Source organism: Lithobates pipiens, unplaced genomic scaffold, assembly GCF_037356315.1.
Source record: "Lithobates pipiens isolate NorthernLeopardFrog02 unplaced genomic scaffold, aLitPip1_a1.2 Scaffold_3, whole genome shotgun sequence".
Classification (NCBI taxonomy): Eukaryota; Metazoa; Chordata; class Amphibia; order Anura; family Ranidae; genus Lithobates; species Lithobates pipiens.
In genome coordinates this window covers 197396200-197416692 of record NW_027507790.1, presented here as the reverse complement: position 1 = coordinate 197416692, position 20493 = coordinate 197396200, and the positions used below count along the sequence as shown (strand labels likewise).

The following is a 20493-nucleotide window of genomic DNA, read 5'->3' as shown; positions in this document are numbered from 1 at the left end:
AGAGAACAGCAGTCTGTCGATGTAAACAAAGCTGACCGCAGTTCGGTCAGAGATGAACAGTGTTCTTGTGTTCCTACTAATTAGGAACACGCATCACTGTGTTCATCTTGTGAGTCCATCCCCCACACAGTTAGAAAGCATCCTCTAGACAGGGCAATGATGGCGAACCTTGACACTCACTGCTCTAGGGACATGCTTAACCCTTCGATCACCCCTGGTGTTAACCCTTTCCCTGCCAGTGTCATTAGTACAGTAACAGTGGACATTTTTAGCACTGATCACTGTAATAATGTCACTGGTTCACAAAAAAGTGTCAAAAGTGTCAGTTAGGTGTCCGATCTGTCCACCGCAATATCGCAGTCCCGCTAAAAATCGCTGATGCCCACCATTTCTAGTAAAAAATAAATAAAAGTGCCATAAATCTACCCCTATTTTGTAGATGCGATAACCAATCAATATACGCTTATTGGGATATTTTTACCAAAAATATGTAGCAGAAAACACATTGGCCTAAATTGATGTAGAAATTCGATTTATTACTTTTTTTTTTTTTTATTGGATATATTTTATAGCAGAAAGTAAAAAATATATATTTTTTTTCAAAATTGTCAGTTTTTTTGGTTTCTAGCGCAAAAAAAAAAACAAAAATTGCAGAGGCGATCAAATACCACCAAAAGAAAGCTCTATTTGTGGGACAAAAAAGGACCTCAATTTTGTTTGGGTTTTGTTTGTATGACCGTGCAATTGTCAGTTAAAATAACTCAGTGCCTTATAGCAAAAAATGGCCCGGTCATTAAGGAGGGGTACACATTCTGGGGCTGAAGTGGTTAATAGCACCTTAAATCTGATTACAAATGTGTGCTTATTACTGCATACTGAACTACAAAATACCTAAAAACAGCCATAGATTATCCAAAAATTGTATTTTGCCAGCATAACGTCAAATATGTTACTCTACAATACACGGACAGCTGTATAAAAAGATTGTACACACACTCTGTCCCCCCGCAGCATCCACCTTAGCTGTGATTATTGCTTCTTCCTTATAGTGGTTTGAGCTACGGAAACATGGCTGCCGCCGCAGACAGTTTTGGTGGTCATAGCTGTGCTCTTAGTCTGAACAACAGCAGTGAAGGGGCAGAGCCAATCAGCTTGTTTAGACGAGCACACATGTGTACAGCCCGGTGTTCCGTCAGAATCGGTGACGGAAGTGACGTTTCTTTGCTGCCATCTTGCTACACACCGCACGCCTCCATAGTAACGATGCGCCGATAAGGGGCCAAGCGGATATCTTGTTACACCCACCGGAGTTTTGCATTTCAGTTATTTTTTTAACAAGAAACGGAGCTTATAAGGTGAGATACGGCATTTAGAAATCCGACAGACTGTTTAGATGTTGAATTTTAGAAGCAGCGGTAAACCTGCTGATCTCACAGGTTTGCTAATGGGAAAAAAACAGCGCTGTATTTATAATTCAACATGTAAACAGTCCGATGGATTTATAAATACTGTATTTCACCATATATGCTACGTTCTCTGTTAAAAATAACTGCAATATGCAAAACTTCGGTGGGTGTAATAAGATGTCCGCTTGTCCCCTTCTCGGTTTATGCTTACTGTAGAGGAGTTCGGCGGTGTAGCAAGATGGCTGCGACGGTACGTCACTTCCGTTACCAATTCTGGCGGATCGCCTAATCTGACTGAACAGCACACTTTGTGTATGATTACACGGGCTGGCCATGGACAGGCTGCGCACCTTACTGCAGAGGACACTGGGGAAAGTCAGCCAGCACATGGGGACAGACCAGTATGGAAATAAATACTATTACATCCCTCAGCAAAAGTCCTGGACAGGTAACAGAGCCCAGTAGGGGGCAGTGTGCTGTGTGTGGGGGGGGTATTAGAACCATGTTGAATATACAGTGCTGGCTAATGTCTATGGACATTACATGAAATCCCAATCACTGAAAGCTCATAGCCCCCATAGCTGATGATCCTGCCATTAAGGTCTGTGCCCAGGCACTTCCTGTTAGGTCAGAGCCGTATACTATGCAGACCAGCAGTGGGTGCTGCGGTACGTTCAGCCACGCCCACCTATCCTGCACCAATCAGTGACAGGCTCATGGAGCACTTATCTGCAATTAAGGACAGAGTACTGGCCTTAGAGGCAACCAGTCTGCATAGAGTGCCTCTCATCTGTCCATAAGGGCTCATTCACTCATTCAGGGGCAGTAAAACATTGTAATTGAACTGTGTTTTTACACCCCCTCTTATACCCCTTGTCGCTTTTCTAAGAAGCGTGACCCATTCAAGTGAATAGGGCCACTCTGCAACCCTGAGCAATGGCTAGTGCGGTGATCAAATGATTAAAGCAGGCGCGGGGAGGAGATACAATGCCTCCTCACTGCCTGTTGACCCCTTTGTGGATCACTCTTCAGAGACCAAAGCAAGGGTAAACAAGCCCTTATTGCACATAATTGCTCTTTGCTGGACTGCTTTAGATCGTGTCAGCCTGTCATTGATTTGTACAGGTTTCCTGGACATACCTGCAGCAAAAATACATCAATGTGGGCGGTGAATTGCCCATCTAAATGAGCCCCTGGGCCTTTTTTACGCTTGCAGCTGTTGTCGCTCTTCTGAAAAGCCATCTGTGGTGGATCACTTTTCAGAGGCATTTGACAGGCAGCCTGCAGATGATGTGATACCTGATTTAACCCTTAAAAGGCTGCAGCAGTGAGTGCATTACTCTTGATTGTGGCATGGCCCCATTTACTTGCATGGGTTGAGTTTGGCGTCTGTGGTATGATTTTTGCTGTCTGGGATGTTTTGCTTGGATTGTGTACAACTTCCCTTGGCAACCATGTTAGGTTAAGGAATACGAAAGGGGAAATTGCTGCGCTGAACCACTTAAATAAAATCTGCTAACACGAAAACCAACAAAGTCCAAGCAAGATATAAAATACAAAAAGTGTAGCGCTAAGGAAAACGCCAATCGGTGTGTGAAAATGAATATTCATTAAAAGTGCTGTAAACACAAATCAAAGTGCAAAACAATAATGCATAATAACCATAACATATAAAAGTCCAGTTATTAAAGAGGAGTTTCCCTTAAAAAAAAATAAAAAAAAAATTAAAAATCAGCAGCTACAAATACTGCAGCTGCTGACTTTTAATAATCGGACACTTACCTGTCCCAGGGTCCAGCGATACGGGGGAACGAAGCCCTGCTCGTCCCCCCCTCTGCTCGCCGGCATGGCAACTGTGGGCACCTGGCTTCACAGCTGGGCACCCACTGCGCATGCGCCGTGATTGGCCGCGCATTCACCTGGGACCTGTCACGTGTCCCAGATGACTGACAGGAGGGAGGGGCGGAGCTGAGCCCTTCCTGCGCCAAGGGGAAGTGATGTCACCAGCCCAAGCACCGAAGGAGGCAGACTAAGAGTGACCCCTTAGCAACAGGCATTTAGAGGTGAGTTAAAAAAAAAAAATTCCCAATTTTTTTTATTTTTTTAGGAATTTTAATCATTTTTATTTTTGTGTGTGGAACACCACTTTAAGTGAAGTGTAAGAAAACTTCATAGGGCAAGTGTCCAATGAGGGGACTGTGGTTAATTCCTCAGTGACAGATACAAATGGTGCGATGCAAGAAGTAGTTTTAATAGACATTCAAAATGGGATAAGCATTCGTCTGATGGAAAAAAATGTAGATAAATACTTCTTACCGGACAAGGTGGACCCACCTGTCCTACAACAGTGGGTAAGTCAAGCTTGTATTGGCTGAAGGCCAAATGGTCATCGGAGGAACCAGCTCTGTTGTGGATAGAACTTGTAGAGGAATTGCTCTGGATGCAGACATTCAATCGATCGACAGGAGTGGATCCCAGTGTGGCACAACCAGATATCCGGAGCTCAAATGGATCCTCTGAGCCGATGTTCTTTGGATCTCCAGTATAAGCACCAGAAACCAGTGACCAAGTGGTAAATTATCACATTGGAACCATAGTGTAAAAAAAGAAATAAGGCTCCATGTGATGCAGGTCATACATTTTAAAGATGTTTAATCTCAATAAAAAAAACATACAAACAACTGTTGCAGATGACTGCATAAAAAGTGATCACCAACAAGATAAAAAGTAAACGCAACGTGAGGAAAGAGTCTTATGCTTTTCGATCAAATGGCATTCAACTGGGGCAAGTCGAAGGCTATTTGTTCAAAATGCGTTGGAATCTTTCCCGACATTCCTTATATTTTTTATCTTGTTGGTGATCCACTCCTGTCAATTGATTGAGTTTTCAGGGATCACCCTGAAGGTGGAAAGGTTAAGGGCTGGCCAGACATGCTGGGGCAGGGAGTTCCAGAGGATGGGAGAGGCTCTGGAGAAGTCCTGGAGGCAAGCATGGGAGGAGGTAACAGTGGAGGATTATCATGCAATCATGCAACCCCAACAGTGGCCATCAGTGATGCCTGTCAGTGCCCAGTAGCACATTACTGCAGCTCTATCAGCGCACATCATTTATTTTGAAAATGTTAGAACAGAAACAAAGAATTATTATTATTTTATTTTTTTTGCTTGGTTAGTAAAAAATAAAAACCCCAGTGGTGATTAAATACCGCCAAAAGAAAGCTCCATCTGATAAAAAAAAAAATGACAATTTATTTTGGGTACAGTGTTGCATGACCACACAATTGTTATTCAAAGTGTGAGCGCAGAATGCTTAAAATTGTCCTGGGCAGGAAGGGGGAAAGTGCCCGGTAGGCTAGTGGTTAAATTCCTCCCCCATCTAACCACAAGTGTGCCCCTGTACCCATTTGTGCTCCAGCGTTGTCACCCTGTCACATGCTTTTTCACTGGAGAATATAAGTGGGCACCTTAGCATATATTCTGTAGTTCTGGCCCACCTTTGTCACCACCAGGAACGCACCGATATCATTTTTTTTTTTCCAATTTTAGTGTTTCAGCGGCTGAGCAATTTTGGCAATAAACATTGCCAGCTGCTTTTTTTTTTTTTTTGACAGCTCCGATTACCGGACTTCTTTAACACTTCAGCTGTCAACAGGGGAGACCCACTGACAGCTCAAAGAAGCAAGCCTGAAAGTATCAGTTTCAGGTAATTTTTTTTTTTTTGCAGAGACCCTAGGGAATAAAATAGCGGGTATTGCATCTTTTTATGTCGCACGGTATTTGCACAGCAATTTTTCACATGCATTTTGCTTTTTAGAAGAAAAAAAACACTTTCATTAAAAAAAAAAAAAAAACCCCAAAAAAACATTAAAGGTAGTCTGATTTATTTTTTATTTTTTGTATAATATAAAAGATAATGTTACGCTGAGTAAATAGATACCTAACATATCACGCTTTAAAATTGCACACACTCGTGGAATGGCGCCAAACTTCGGTACTTAAAAATCTCCATAGGTGAAGTTTTAACATTTTTTACAGGTTACATGTTTAGAATAACAGAGGAGGTCTAGTTCTAGAATTATTGCTCTCAATCTAACGTTCATGGCGATGCCTCACATGGGTGGCTCATCCATTGCTAGGAATGCGGTGGCCGGCTTCCCGACCCGCTCCATGCCAACCAGCTATATACAGTGAATGTAAAAAATAAATAAAAAATAGACGCAACATTGCAGTTAAAACGCAGTACTCGCATTTTGGATGCGGGTCCATTGAAGTCTATTACATGCAAAATGCTGCATTTTGCAGGGAAAAAAGTCCTCGACCCTTTTCTAAAAACCAGGGCACAGAAATGCATTGATATGAATGTATTCCATAGGAACTCAAAAAATTCCCTGCGTTTCTGCAAAAAGCATCAAAAATTGCATTAGTGTGAATCGGGCCTTAGAACTCTTTTACTTTGTGTGAGAGCTGATAGGAGGAAAGGGACACGGGAAGGAAAGAAGATGCAGAGCTGTGTTGTGAATAGATAAGCTGTGTGCTGAGCTCTCCTCCCCAGTCACAAATTTATAAGACCTCATGTACACTGCTGCTGGTAAACAGGCATTTTTTTCAACTACACAGGGTCGTTTATAGTCGCTTCTAGGCAGTTGAGTTTAGAGGCTTTTTTTAACGTTAAAAAAAAGGTCTCAGAAGCTGTGTTTGCAGGCATTTCAAGCACCAAATGCTTCTAAGCGTGGTAACGCGTTTAGCTGTGTTTCGTTTACAGGAGTTTTTCATTTTTGGCTATTTTGAAAAAAAAAGTTTATTAAAAAAAAAAAAAAAAAAAAATGGTTCTAAATGAAAACATGGCTCGTAAATGCGGCAAAACGGACGGTTTAAACGTGGGTTACTATCTGTCAAGTTAAATCGTTCAGGACAGGGTTGTAAAAATGTCCCGTGTAGATGAACCCTAGTTTGTTGGGAAAATGACAGAGAAATGACACTCTTTGGAGTGTGATAAGTAAACACTACAGATATACGTACTTTGCTCAGATTTCATGACTGAGGTTTACAACCACTTTAACCATTTGCCTACTGGGCAGTTTTACCCCCTTTCTGCCCAGACCAAACTTCAGTTTTCAGTGCTGTTGCACTTTGAATGACAATTGCGTAGTCATGTGACACTGTACCCAAATTAAATGTATATCTCTTTTTTTTTTTTTTCGGAAATAGAGCTTTCCTTTGGTGGTATTTAAAGAGGAAGTAAAGCCTCATGGGGGGAAAAATGAAATAAAAAATACACCCTGCAAGGCAAAGGCATAATGAGCTAGTATGCATAGCATACTAGCTCATCATGAATAACTTACCTGAGATCGAAGCCCCGGAAGCGACCCTCGTTCGCCTCCTGCGACACCGCCATCTATCCCAGAGTGACTTCCGGGTATTGTGGCTCCGGCGATGTGACTGGCCGGAGCCGCAATGACGTTACTCCCGCGCATGCGCGCTGGTGACGTCACTAATGGCATGATCGCCGTTAGAAGCGGCATGCTCAGTGCACCTGCGTCCGATGTTTACGGCACATGCGGCTATTCGTGCAAATATCTCCTAAACCTTTTAGGGTTTACAACCATTTTAATCACCACTGGATTTTTTATTTTTGCGCGACAAACGAAAAAAGTCTAAACATTTTGAAAGAAAAATGACTTTATTCAGTTTCTGTTATAAAACTTGCAAATAAGTACATTTTCTTCTTCACTAATGGGCGCTGATGAGGCTGCATGAATGAGGAGGCACTGATAATTGGCACTGAAAGGCCGCACTGATGATCAGTTCCCTGTACATGTCCCCTGTGATACTGGCCAATTACCAGCTCTGGTTTCCTCACGCTGTGAAGGCGTGTGAGGAAAGTACTGCCGATAACAGGCAAGTCTGTTTTACATTGTGATTGGACACAGCTGATCACATGGTAAAGGGATCCTGTGATTGGCTCTTTACCCTTATATACGACTAGCTGTACCAACACAGTAGAGGTCTATCAAACTTAAAGCGGGATTCCACCCTAAAGTGGAACCTCCGCTGATCGGAACCCTCCCCCCCTCCGGTGTCACAATTGGCACCTTTCAGGGGGGAAGGGGGTGGAGATACCTGTCAAAGACAGGTATTTACACCCACTTCCGGGCATAGACTCCCGTGGGAGTCTACGCCATTTCCTGCCCTGCCGCGCTGTCTGCTGGGACACACACGGGTCCCAGTGACAGCGCGGAGATTTCCTATTGCGCGACGCGACTCGCACATGCGTAGTAGGGAACCGGGAAGTGAAGCCGATTCTCTTCACTTCCTGATTCCCTCACCTAGAATGGTGGCGGCAGCAGCCGAGGGCCTATCGATCGATCGGCCTCGGCTGCCGGCATCGATGGAACCCGGGACAGGTGAGTGTCCATTTATTAAAAGTCAGCAGCTGTAGTATTTATAGCTGCTGGCTTTTAATATTTTTTTTTTTTGGTGGAATCCCTCTTTAAAGCCATTCCACGAGTGGACGCAACTTTGAAGTGTGAGATGTTGGGTATCAATTTACTCGGCGTAACATTATCTTTCACAATAAAAAAAAAAAAATGGGCTAACTTTACTGTTTTATTTAAAAAAAAAAGTGATTTTTTTCCCCCCCAAAATAAGTGCGCTTGTAAGACTGCCGTGCAAATACGGTGTGAGAAAAAGTATTGCAGCGACCGCCATTTTGTTCCCTAATGTTATAAAAAAATATATATATAATGTTTGGGGGTTCTAAGTAATTTTCTAGCAAAAATTTTTTTTAACTTGTAAACACCAAATCTCAGAAAGAGGCACGGTCCTTAAAGTGGAGTACCACCCAAAAAAAATAAAAAATTAATGAGTATGTCTAAAAAAATAAAAAATAAAACATTTGGAATTTTTTTTTTTTTACTCATCTCTAAATGGCTGTTGCTAGGGGGTCCCTCGTAGTCTGCCTCCTTCAGTGCCTGGGCTCTTGACATCAGTTCCCCTCAGTGCAGGAAGGGCTCAGCTCTGCCCCCTCCTTTTTGTCAATCATCTGGGACACATGACATGTCCCAGATGATTGCGCGGCCAATCGCCGCGCCACTCACACATGCGCAGTGCGTGCCCAGCTGTGAAGCCACAGCTGAGTGCACACAGTTACAATGCTGGCACCGCTGAACGGAGGGGTAGATGAGCGGGGATTCGATTCCACGCATCGCTGGACCCTGGGACAGGTAAGTGTCCGATTTATTAAGTCAGCAGCTGCAGTATTTAGCTGCTGACTTTTAATCTTTTTTTTTTTTATTTTTTATTTTTTTTAAAGATAGGAACACCACTTTAAGTGGTTCATCCTCATCCTCAGGTTATGAATTTGTATGTTTATGTAACTATCAAGGTACTGTAAAGATTATTACAATCTGTTATATATGTATATGTGTGTGTGTGTGTTATATAAATTATACAATCTGTGCATTACTCCCCTTCATTGCACTCCTTTTGCTGGGTTTGTTGCTGGTATAACATGCAGACCTTATCACCTTTTGGCAGGAATGACTGCCGAATGTGATGTATTCTATAATACTACCACTGGAGGGCAGCATTGGCTGAAAAATATCTGAAGCTCTTTTGTGTTGTCGACTCATCCTTTTAATACTGTATATTAGATTATGCTTGCATGACTGCATTACTTATTTTAGATCATTGATGTAGTGTTCATGACAGAAGCAGGGTAGGGGCTGGATTGGCAATCTCAGCCTATTCATTAATTAAATGATAAATGATAAATTCTCATTGGGGTATTCAGTCTCTGATGGAGAGGCAGCGTGTTTTGTAAAATTAACCCAGCTGCTGTCACTGTGAGCTCCAAAGGGGTCCTGAGAAAACCTTCACCAATTTACTTTCTGGAGGGAACAGATTATAATTTCTTTTTAATGCATACCTTCAATTTAAAGTAACAGCAGCCGCGTTAATGGGGGCTTTTGCATTAAAATAACTAAGGCACAGTGGTGACCTGGTAAGGGGCCAAAAGATGCTTATAACGAGCAGAAACACATGTTGCCATTATTTTGTGTGTGATTGTAACCATTCATCATGGTCTTAAAAAAAAAGGTATGTTTGATTTGTTAATAGCTGTTTGGAAACGGATATTTTATTTGTTCTGTCCGTTTCTTAAAGTAAAATTAACATACATGGTACTACGCAGGAAGTGTGAACTGGCCTTATGGATACTGCTTGATATCTTGTGTGTGTGCTTTTGCAATGAATGCCAAGTTCCTACTTACCTTGATTGGAATTTTTTGTTGTGGTGTGTTTTTTTTTTTTTTGTATTTCACAGAAGACATAGTCATAGGAGTTTGTAGCATAGTGATTTTTAAAATGAATAATAAACTCTAAAAGGAAATTTTCCAGGGATAAAGACATAAGTAATGTCAACTTATTAACATGTAGGGTGGTCTCGGCGGTTCTCAATCAATTCAACAATCAAAAACAAAGTAGGGTTGTGGGATAGACAACTACTCTATATAGCAACCATCCTTTACCCTTTTTATCCCCAGGCCAATTCTAACATTTCTCACATACATGTAAAAACCAGCATATTATTGTTAGGAAATTACTTAGAACACACACACACACACACACACACACACACACACACACACACACACACACACACACACACACACACACACACACACACACACACACACACACACACACACACACACAATGTTAGGTAAAATCTAAAAAATGATGTTCTGCTGAGCAAATAGATGTCACCCTTTAAAATTAACTACACCTATGGAACCGTGACAAACGATGGTACCTATAAATCTCCATAGGTGACGCTTTAAAAGCCTTTACAGGTTACAAGTTTAGAGTTGCACAGGAGGTTTGGCACTACAAGTATTGCTCTTTTGCACTAATGTTCACAGAGATATCTCACATATGTGGTGCTATTGCTGTTTAAATGTACCGCTTACATTTCATTAAAAAAATAATAATTTTTTATTAACTTTATTGCTATTACAAGGTTTGAACAATATCCTTTGTGATAGCATAGACGGTGACAGGTCCTCTTTATGGAGATCAGTTTGATCAGATACTTTTTTTTTTTCCAGCTGTTAACTGCTTGTAAACAAACCAGAAGTGACAAAATCCTTGTTGCTTCCAGTTTCTGATCTCGCAGCAGGCAGTGCCTCTGGTCAGATCAGTCCTCGGCTTCCAGGTAGAACAGTAGAGCCTTGGAGAGGAGATGGCCTTTAAAAGTGACCGATGAGCTGTATAACCACTCGGATCATGTTTAGCTGGTGATGAATCACTGGCTGAAGGAAATGGTACCAGGATCATGCTTACTCTCCCAGTGTCTGCTTGCATAGCTTACTTCTATAATATATTATGATAGATACATGTTTTTATGTTACTCATACAGTGCAGGCAGAATATTCATACACCATGAGTTATAGGCGTGTACCTTCAGGGGATTGCCCCCTGGGCGTCTTCCCTACAACCCTACCCTACTCCATGAGTCCTCGGCTTTGTGCTTGTGTCTGAAGGTGATGAAACTTTACTCCTTCATGGAGAAACCTACTTTTAGCTTAACTAGTTTCTCTTATTTTGCTTTATTATTTTATCTTCCTCAATGAAACTCTCCCTGTCTTTTGATGCCAGCATAGAAGCAGTGTATCTGGATCGGCGCAACCTTGGGCTGTACCCAGACCCCTCTCTGTGGGGGCGGCCTGTAATGTTGCTCTGGGCACTGAATCTAGCATGGATGTTCACCTTGACAACTGGTGTAATGTTTTAAGTTGTCTGCAGGGTGCTATTTACAGTTGAGCTCATAAGTTTACATACTGTGGCAGAATTTATGATATTTTGGCCATTTTTCAGAGAATATGAATGATCTCACAAAAACTTTTCTTTCACTCGTGGTTCGTATTTGGCTGAAGCCATTTATTATCAATCAACAGTGTTTACTCTTTTTAAATAATAACAGGAACTACCCAATTGACCCTGATCAAATGTTTACATACCTCAGTTCTTAATACCGTGTATTGCCCCCTTTAACATCAATGACAGCTTGAAGTCTTTTGTGGTATTTGTGAATGAGGCTCTTTATCTTCTCAGATGGTTCCTCTTGGTAAAAAGCCTCCAGTTCCTGTAAATTCTTGGGCTGTTTTGCATGAACGGCACGTTTGAGATCCCCCCAGAGTGACTCAATGATATTGAGGTCAGGAGACTGAGATGGCCACTCCAGAACCTTCACTTTATTCTGCTGTAGCCAATAACAGGTCGACTTAGCTTTGTGTTTTGGATCATTGTCGTGTTGGCCCCTTTCACACTGGGGCGTTTTTCAGGCGTTTTTTCAAGCGCTTTGGCGGTAAAAAAAACGCCTGTAAAGCGCTTGAAAGAAGCCTCATCTGCGATCCCAATGTGAAAGTCCAAGTGCTTTAAGAGCCCTTTCACAATGTCAGCGCCCAAAAAACACTGGTAAAGCACCACTTAAACTAGCAGCACTTTACCAGCATTTTTTGAGTGCTATTGGGGTGCTTTTAACCCCAGCTAGTGGCCAAATAAAGGGTTAAAAGCGCCCACAAAACACTACTGCCAAAAACGCTTTTCAGGCATTTTTCAGGCGCTTCCTATTGATTTCAATGGGATGGGGCGCTTTAGGAGCAGTGCAAAGAAGCTGCTTGCAGGACATTTTTTTGACGCCCTGCCAGCGCAGCGCCTCATTGTGAAAGTACTTGGGCTTTTACATTGGGATTGCAGTTGCGGCTTCTTTCAGGTGCTTTTTTTAATGCTAAAGCGTCTGAAAAACATCCCATTGTGAAAGGGATCTCAGTGTGAAAGCACTCGGGCTTTTACATTGGGATTGCAGTTGCAGCTTCTTTCAAGTGCTTTACAGGCGCTTTTTTTTTAACGCTAAAGTGCCTGAAAATGCCCCAGTGTGAAAGGGGTCTTAATGTCCCATGCGCAGCTTCCTGGCTGATGAAAGCAAATGTTCCTCCAGTATTTTTTGATAACATACTGCGTTCATCTTGCCATCAATTTTGACCAAAATTCTTGTGCCTTTTGTAGCTCACACATCCCCAAAACTCCAGCAATCTACCTCTGTGTGTTCACAGTAGGAATGGTATACATTTCATCATAGACCTTGTTGACTTGGTTGTGGCCAAAAAGCTCAATTTTGGTCTCGTCAGTCCAAATGACTGTGACAGAAGGTTTGAGGCTTGTCTCTGTGCTGTTTGGTATATTGTAAGCGGGATACTTTGTGGCATTTGCGTAGTAATGGCTTTCTTCTGGTGACTTGACTCAAGTGCCTCCTTGTTGTGCATCTTGAAACAGCCACACCACATGTTTTCAGAGAGTCCTGTATTTCATCTGAAGTTATTTGTGTGTTTTTCTTTGCATCCCGAACAATTTTCCTGGCAGTTGTGGCTGAAAGTTTAGTTGGTCTACTTGACCGTGGTTTGGTTTCAACAGAACCCCTCATTTTCTACTTCTTGATTGGAGTTTGAACACTGCTAATTGCCATTCTTTGGATATCTTTTTTTATATTCCTGTTTTATACAGTTCAACTACCTTTTCCAGATTCCTTTTCGCAGTTCCTTTGACAATTCTTTTGCTTTCCCCATGACTCAGAATCCAGAAACGTCAGTAGAGGTCGACCGATATATCGGCCGGCCAATATATCAGCCGATATTTGCCGTTTTTTAATTAATCGGCATCGGCCGATTGTGCTGATAAAAAGCCGATGTAGAATTACAGCGGGACTTTGAAATGACTTCTGTAATAGAAGTCAATGCAAGTTGCCTGAGTCGTCATAGAAACGACTTTCCTCCTCTCTGGGCAGGCGGCCAAGAAAAGAGCAAAATGATACAATGTTTACACTTGAATGAATGAAATCATCTCAGTGTGTAGAAGTTCTCAGTTTAACCATTTAAAGACTAAATCTTTTCTGACACTTGTTGCTTGCAAGTAAAAATCCTGTATTTTCTGCCAGAAAATCACTTAGACCCCCAAAAATTATATATATATTTTTTTTAGCAGAGATCCTAGGAAATAAAATAGCGGTTGTTGCAATATTTTATGTCACACGGCATTTGCACAGAGGTCTTTCAAATGCATTTTTTGGGAAAAAAAGACACTATTTAAAAAAAAAAAAAAAAGTTTAAAAACAGTAAAGTTAGCCCATTTATTTTTTTTTGTCCAAAAGTTTTGACTACCTGTTTTTATTTAATATATAGTTTTTTTTTATTTATTTTTTTTAAATCTAAATCATACATACAAGTAAACTGATTGGAGGTTTGTTTTGTTTAATAAATGTTTAAATGTAAGAAATTTTCTGTATCACTTATGAAGGCTGCTTTCACACTGGAGCGGGCAGGCGTTGATGGTAAAACACTGCAAGTTTTAGCGGCTCTTTACTATCATTTTAGCGGTGCTATTTGGCTGCTAGTGGGGCACATAAAACCCAGCTAGCGGCCAAGGAAGAGGTTAAATGCGCCCGTGAAGCACCGCTGCCAAATCGCATTGCATGTGCTTCGGCAGTGGTGCCCATTTATATCAATGGGCAGGAGTGGTGGAGGAGCGGTATACACCACTCCAAACGTGCTGCTTGCAGGACTTTTTTTTAAGATCCTGCCAGCGCATCGCCTCAGTGTGAAAGCACTCTCTTTCACACAGACTGCAGAGGAGCCATTTTGCAGGCACTTTACAGGCGCTATTTTTAGCCCAAAAGCGCCTGAAAAACGCCCCAGTGGGAAAGGTGTGTTAGATTTTATGAGATCAAGGGGGATAAAAAAATAAAAAAAATCGGCCTAACATATCGGCCCAAAAAAAATCGGCATCATATATCGCCCATCGGCCGCCATGATTTCTAAATATCGGCATCGGCCAAAGAAAAACCCACATCGGTCGACCTCTAAACGTCAGTGCAGCCCTGGATGAAACATGCAAGGGTCTGTCAGGAGTCCAGAAACTCATTGACCGTTTATATACACACACGCACACACTAATTACAAGCAAACAGATCAAGGGTGAGGAGGGATACCTTTTTAATAGCCATTCAACCCCCTTTGTGTCAACTTATGTGCATTTTATCAGGCCAAAATCACAAGGGTATGTAAACTTTGATCAAGGTCATTTGGGTAGTTTCTAGATAGATAATACATGGCTTCAGCCACACACTAACCATGAGTGAAAAAAGTTTTTGTGTTATCATTCATATTCTCTGAAAAATGGCCAAGAAACCATACATTCTGCCAGGGTATGTAAACTTATGAGCACAACTGTAAGTCTTGGGTTGTGGTCCATCACTTTGGAGCCCAGTCACTGAAGACCACTTTGGGGGTCCATGCCCATGTGATGGGTGAAGCCTGGACTTTATTTAAAGTCCAGCTTCGTGGATAGATAAGACAGTCACCTCTGATCATTTCTGTAAAAAAAATAAAAATAAAAAATGGGGCTTTGTTTTTAATGTATAACTGTCCACAAGACAATTCAGATGCTCCATGCCTTCAGCAGGGCAATCAGTTTCAACAAATCTGTGTTCCAGCCTTCCCTTTGTTTGGAATACTGGTGTTTGGTCCTCGACACATCCTAAAAGTCTACCAGAAAAGAAAATTCTTTGCAAAATGATGAGCTTTGCTTGAGATCCAAGATCCTCCATGAGAATTCTAGGCCTCATAGTAGCCTCCATTGAAGCAGTACCATTCACCAAATTCCATTCAAGAACTCTCCAACAAAATAAATTGTTGGCCTGGAACAAGCAGGCTCTCTTCTCCCTATTTGCAAATGTACCTGTCCAGCCAAGCAAAGCACTACCTATCATGGTGGATCACCACCCCAGCCATAACAGCGGGGAAGTGCTCAGGCTGGGGAGAAGTGATCCAATCCAAGGAACATGGCCATTGAAAGAAGCCAAGCTTCCCATCAAATTCTTGGCATTCAGGGGAGGCAGGCTAGCCCTGCAGATTGGACTCCCCTTCTGAAGGGACAATCAAAGTGCAGTCAGATAATGCTACAATGTTTTTTTACTTTAACCATCAAGGGGGCACCAGGTGTCTGGCTGCCTTATAGGAAGCGAATCAGATAATCTCTTGGACAGGAGCCCGCTGTCCAGTGATCTGTGGCCCACATTCCAGGAATGGACAACTGGAAAGTGGTTTATCTCAGCCACCATTGCCCGAATCTAGAGGGATGGGCCCTACAACCAGATTTCATCAATTTGATATGCCAAAAATCGAGTTTCCGGATGTGAACATCTGGCCTTCAGATTCAACAACAAACTGCCTCTGTTTGTTGTCAAGCCAGGGATCCTCTGCTGTAGCCTCAGATGCATTGATAATCCCCTGGTCTCAATTCAGGCTAATTTATGCCTCCCCCCCCAGTGTGAATTCTACTTTGCTCAAGAAAATAGAGCAAGAAAGTGTGATTCTAATTACACCAAACTGGCCCAGAAGAACCTGGTACACAAACGCAAGCCCTTTTTATCCACCCTGCTTCTCAGTCTCTGGCTTTAATGACATGGTTGTTAAAAATTCAGGTGTTAAAGGATAGAGCGGCTTCTGAGTCTGTGATTCCTACGTTGCTAAAAACAAGAAAAACCTTTTCCAGAAAGAGAGATTTTCAAACCTAGAGATCTTCTTTCTTTTTTTTTTTTGTCTAGTGTGAACACAGGCACTTTAATGCCAGAGATTACTCTGTACCCCCTATTCTAACCTTCCTACAATTTTTAGGTCTTGACCAGAAATTGGCCTTAAGTGCTCTTAAAGGTCATGTCTCAGCTTTATCCATTCTTTTTTAAAGGCTTCTGGCTTAGCTCCCAAGATGTATTTTGTATTAAGCACCCCTTGCAGCACCTTATGCTTCTTTTGGATCTCAGCTGGGTTATCTCTGCCCTGCAGAGACCACCGTTTGAACCCATCAAAGATTTCCTCCTAGAGGATCACCCCTCCAAAGTAGCCTTTATGGTTGCTATCAAATCTGCCATACCCAGAGGTGTAACTAGAACCTTTGAGCCTTGGTGCAAGAAAACATGAAGGGCCCCCCTGACCTCCGGCCAGGACCCTCCCCTCAGGGCCTGGTTGTAAGTGCGACATTGGTCGTTCCGCCACTGGTGTCGGTGGTTTTCTATTATTTTTTTTAATTATATACAGTGTCTTGAAGAAAAAAATCATAACATTTTCCAAATTTTGTCATGTCACAACCAAAAACGTAAATTTATTTTATTTGGATTTTATGCAGTAGACCAACACAAAGTGGTACATAATTGTGAAGTGGAAGGAAAATGGTACACCAATGCAACCAGTGCCACTACAGTGCCCAGCAGTGCCACCTGTGCTCATCTGCGCCTCTGCAGTACCACATCAGTGCCACCTGTGCCCACCAGTGCCACCACAGTGCAATCAGTGCCACTACAGTGCCAATTGGTGCCACTACTTTTCCAATCAGTGCCACCTGTGCCCATCTGTTCCACTACTGTGCCATCAGTGCAACTCATTAGTGCCCCATAGTGCACATCAGTACTCTGCAGTGCAGCCTCACCAGCCACCAGTATGGCAAAAAAATATTTTACTAGTGAGAAGGCCTACCAGCATCTAAGGATGACCGATGAGAGCAGCGGGGAGCTCTCTGAGTCCGATTCGGAATTGGCCTATGAACCCATGAGAAGCAGTGGAACTGATATAGCATTGGAAGAGGAACGTGTGCCCATGAAAATAAGGCATTCTGGTGCGGAGCAGCAGTCTACTACCAGCAGTGCAGGGCCATCCACCTCGAGCGCTGGGCCGTCCACCTCGAGCGCAGTGCCACTGCAACAAAGGCCAAACACCAGTAGGGTGTAATTTCAGCACCAAAGAAATAGGGGCCATGCCAGCCTTCCCTATGCGCTTCAAAACCCCCTGTAGCTTCCCCCTAATTCTGGAGCAGCAAACACCCCCCCCCTTTAACCGCCCAGCTAGGTGTCCAGGTGAACACGGATGATTTTGCCATGCTTGATTTTTTTTTCATTTGATTTTCACGAAGACTTGCATAGTAAGCAACCCTGGTTCTAGTTACGCCCGTCCGTTTGCGTGTAGAGAACTTACTGTAGAGGAATTAAATTTTTTTTTAGGCCTAACCTTTGATATGGGACAAAAAACCCGAATTGTACTCCTATTGATCTACCAACCTCACCCACCACATGTCTTCTCATCCATTATGCCAAGATCAAAATACCTTCTGATTATTCGGTTCCTCTGCTATAATGACAACACCTAGTGCCCTCCCTGAAATGACCCAGCTTTTGACAAATTTTAAATTCTGCATATTTGGAAAGGGTCAGGGACTGTGCTTTTTTGGTTCAATATACTTCAATGGAAAAACTGCAGAAAAGCATGTATGGCGTTATTGCAGTAATTTGTGTTTTTTTAATCTGCCCAACAACAAATTGGCCCCAAAAAAATGCAAGCACATAAATTGCAGCAAAATCATGTGTGAAAAAATCAAAACGCACAGCAAAAAGCACTGCAGAAACAGATCAAAAGCAAACTGCATAGGTGTGCGCCGAGCCTTATGTTGGCCACGTGGATCAGTTTTCAAAAGAGAATGTTCAGACGAAAAATCTTTGTACAATCGCTGAATGAAAGAATGTTGATTGAAATTTTCACTTGTTTTTAACATTCTGTTTTTAAAATGAATGTAATTTCTGAATGAAAACCACATACACTGTCTGAAAATTCCTTTGACAAAGAAGTTTTCTATTATTTTCAAATTTTCCTGTCACTATGGTTGAAAATGAACGTCAGTTTGACCCCACTGATTAGAAAATCGAACGAACGTTCTTAAAATTTTTTTGAAGGAAGACTTTTTTTTTTTTTTTTATAAAAAAAATTGATCTCTGATTCTGATATTTACCAGATTCCCCTTTTTAATAGTATATACAGTATATCTCCTCTAATAGTATATACAGTATATCTCTTCCGTCTGTTATTCTCAGAGTGGATTAGATATAACCATAACCATATAGTTGGTTATTTATCATCAACTAAATTGTACAACATATTTTTTTTTTTAAGGTTATTAACCGCTTTATCGATTAATCGAAACAATAATCGGCCAACTAATCGATTATGAAAATAATCGTTAGTTGCAGCCCTACGGATGTTTGAACTCTACCTTCCCACAAGAAAATCCTGTCATTGGTGTAAAAACGTGTCCATTTATTTTTTTCAGTTTGGCCATGTATAACACTTATGTTATTTACCAGAAATCTACTGAGACCCCCGTATCCTATCTGCACTACCAGGAAGTAATCTCTGCACTTTTGCACCCTGAAAGCCCACTAGAAAATATTCGCTCTTATTCCGTGAGCAGACTCCGCGAACGCCACTTTCCTAAGAAAGCCCCCCCCCTGAAACGCGCCACAGAAATCAGAAGAAATGCTGGGTGTGCTTGAGTTAGTTAGAAGAGTCACCACGTATTATTGTCCCCAATGTACTTCCCAACCAGGCCTCTGTATAGGTGAATGTTTCTGCCATTGCCATACTTCTCTACATTATTAGGGAAGTATGGTAAACGTAATTCTCATTTCCTGTAATTTTCCTCCACACCCCTTATGCCACTGCACTGAACTGTACATACCTCTGCCTTCTCCAAAACCGACCCTGGCCTGTTATACGACCAAGCTTCTGCCTAACGATAAACATACCTCTGCCTTCTCTGGAACTGACCCTGGCCTGTTGTACAACCAAGCTTCTGCCTAACACCAAACTACCTACCTTATGCGGCACAGTGGTGTAGTGGTTAGCACTCTCACCTAGCAGTAAGAAGGGTCGCTGGTTCGAATCCCAACCACGACACTACCTGCCTGGAGTTTGCATGTTCTCCCTGTGCCTGCGTGGGTTTCCTCCGGGTACTCCTGTTTCCTCCCACACTCCAAAGACATGCGGGTACGTTAATTGGCTTCTGTCCAAAATTGGCCCTAGTATATAAATGGGGACCTTGAATTGTGGGCTCCTTGAGGGTAGGGACCGGTGTCTTTATTCAACATGACTAACTATTTAACTATGTAACTATGTAACCTCTGCAACTTCTGCCTGATCTGGAACTGACCCTGGACTGTTTGACCAAGTTTTTTGCCTGCTTCTTGGACTGATCATTTACCCTGCTATTCTAGCGGGAAAAAGGGGTCTCACATATGTGAGGAGCTCCAGAAATGTTTTTTTCTGGATAGGGATATCAACATTTTTAGTTTTCTAATGCCCAGATTAGAGTCTGGAGATTCAGAGGTTTCAAAGAGATTTGGGTGGGAGAAGCCTCCGTCCCCATTCTTTCCTGGCCTGCTACTTGGACCATGTTCCTGCTTACTTCCAGGACCAATATTATGGCACATTTGGCAATGTCTCTACTTGCACTGACCCTGGACTGTATATGGACAGTATCCCTGCCTGTACTGACTATGGCCAATATTCCTGCCTGCTGCCTGGACAATTCCATTCACTGTTGCTGACCACATCCCTGCCTACTGCCAGGATCAGGGCTCTCCTCCTGTGGACAACTGCACTACTAAAACCACAAGTAATCTTTTGTTTACCCTTTGCTCAGCATAATGTATTTTAGGGTGTAAGTCTTGGTATGTTTATGCTATGTGTTAGAAATATGAGGGGCCTTCAAAAATGTGATAGATTGTAAGGAAATTAGATGTGTAATCTATGCTCCTAGAATGCCTGAATGTACTACTTCAATGTTGGGCCTCTGTATGTGGCCAGGCTGTGTAAAAGTCTCACACATGTGGTATTGCCATACTCGGGAGGAGTAGCAGAACATATTTTGGGGTGCAATTTTTGCTATGTACATGCCATGTTGGAGAAATAACCTGTTATAATGACAATTTGGTGTGAAAAAAAATATTCATTTTGCAAAGAATTGTGGGAAAAAATAAACAACTACAAAAAACTAACCATGCCTCTTACTAAATACCTTGGAATGTCTACATTGTGGGTATTTGTACTTTCCTGGCTTGTTAGGGTCTAAAGAAATTAGATTAGGCCCCAGTACATCAGGTGTGATCAATTTTCAGTGATTGGCACCATAGCTTGTAGACTCTTTAACTTTC

General features: G+C 42.1%; 1 protein-coding gene across 2 annotated transcripts in view; it reads left to right on the top strand.

Annotated features, from left to right (window-relative positions):
• The first annotated feature begins 1664 nt into the window (after nucleotides 1–1664).
• The window catches only part of NDUFAF2 (NADH:ubiquinone oxidoreductase complex assembly factor 2), a 220965-nt gene continuing 202136 nt past the window's right edge, over nucleotides 1665–20493 (top strand). Inside the window, exon 1 of one of the 2 annotated variants that reach the window (XM_077462682.1) lies at nucleotides 1665–1854. In XM_077462682.1, the coding sequence (XP_077318808.1) occupies nucleotides 1740–1854 (115 nt within the window). In that variant the 5' untranslated portion in view covers nucleotides 1665–1739. The remainder of the gene's footprint in view (nucleotides 1855–20493) is intronic. The other variant, XM_077462681.1, reaches the window with a different exon arrangement.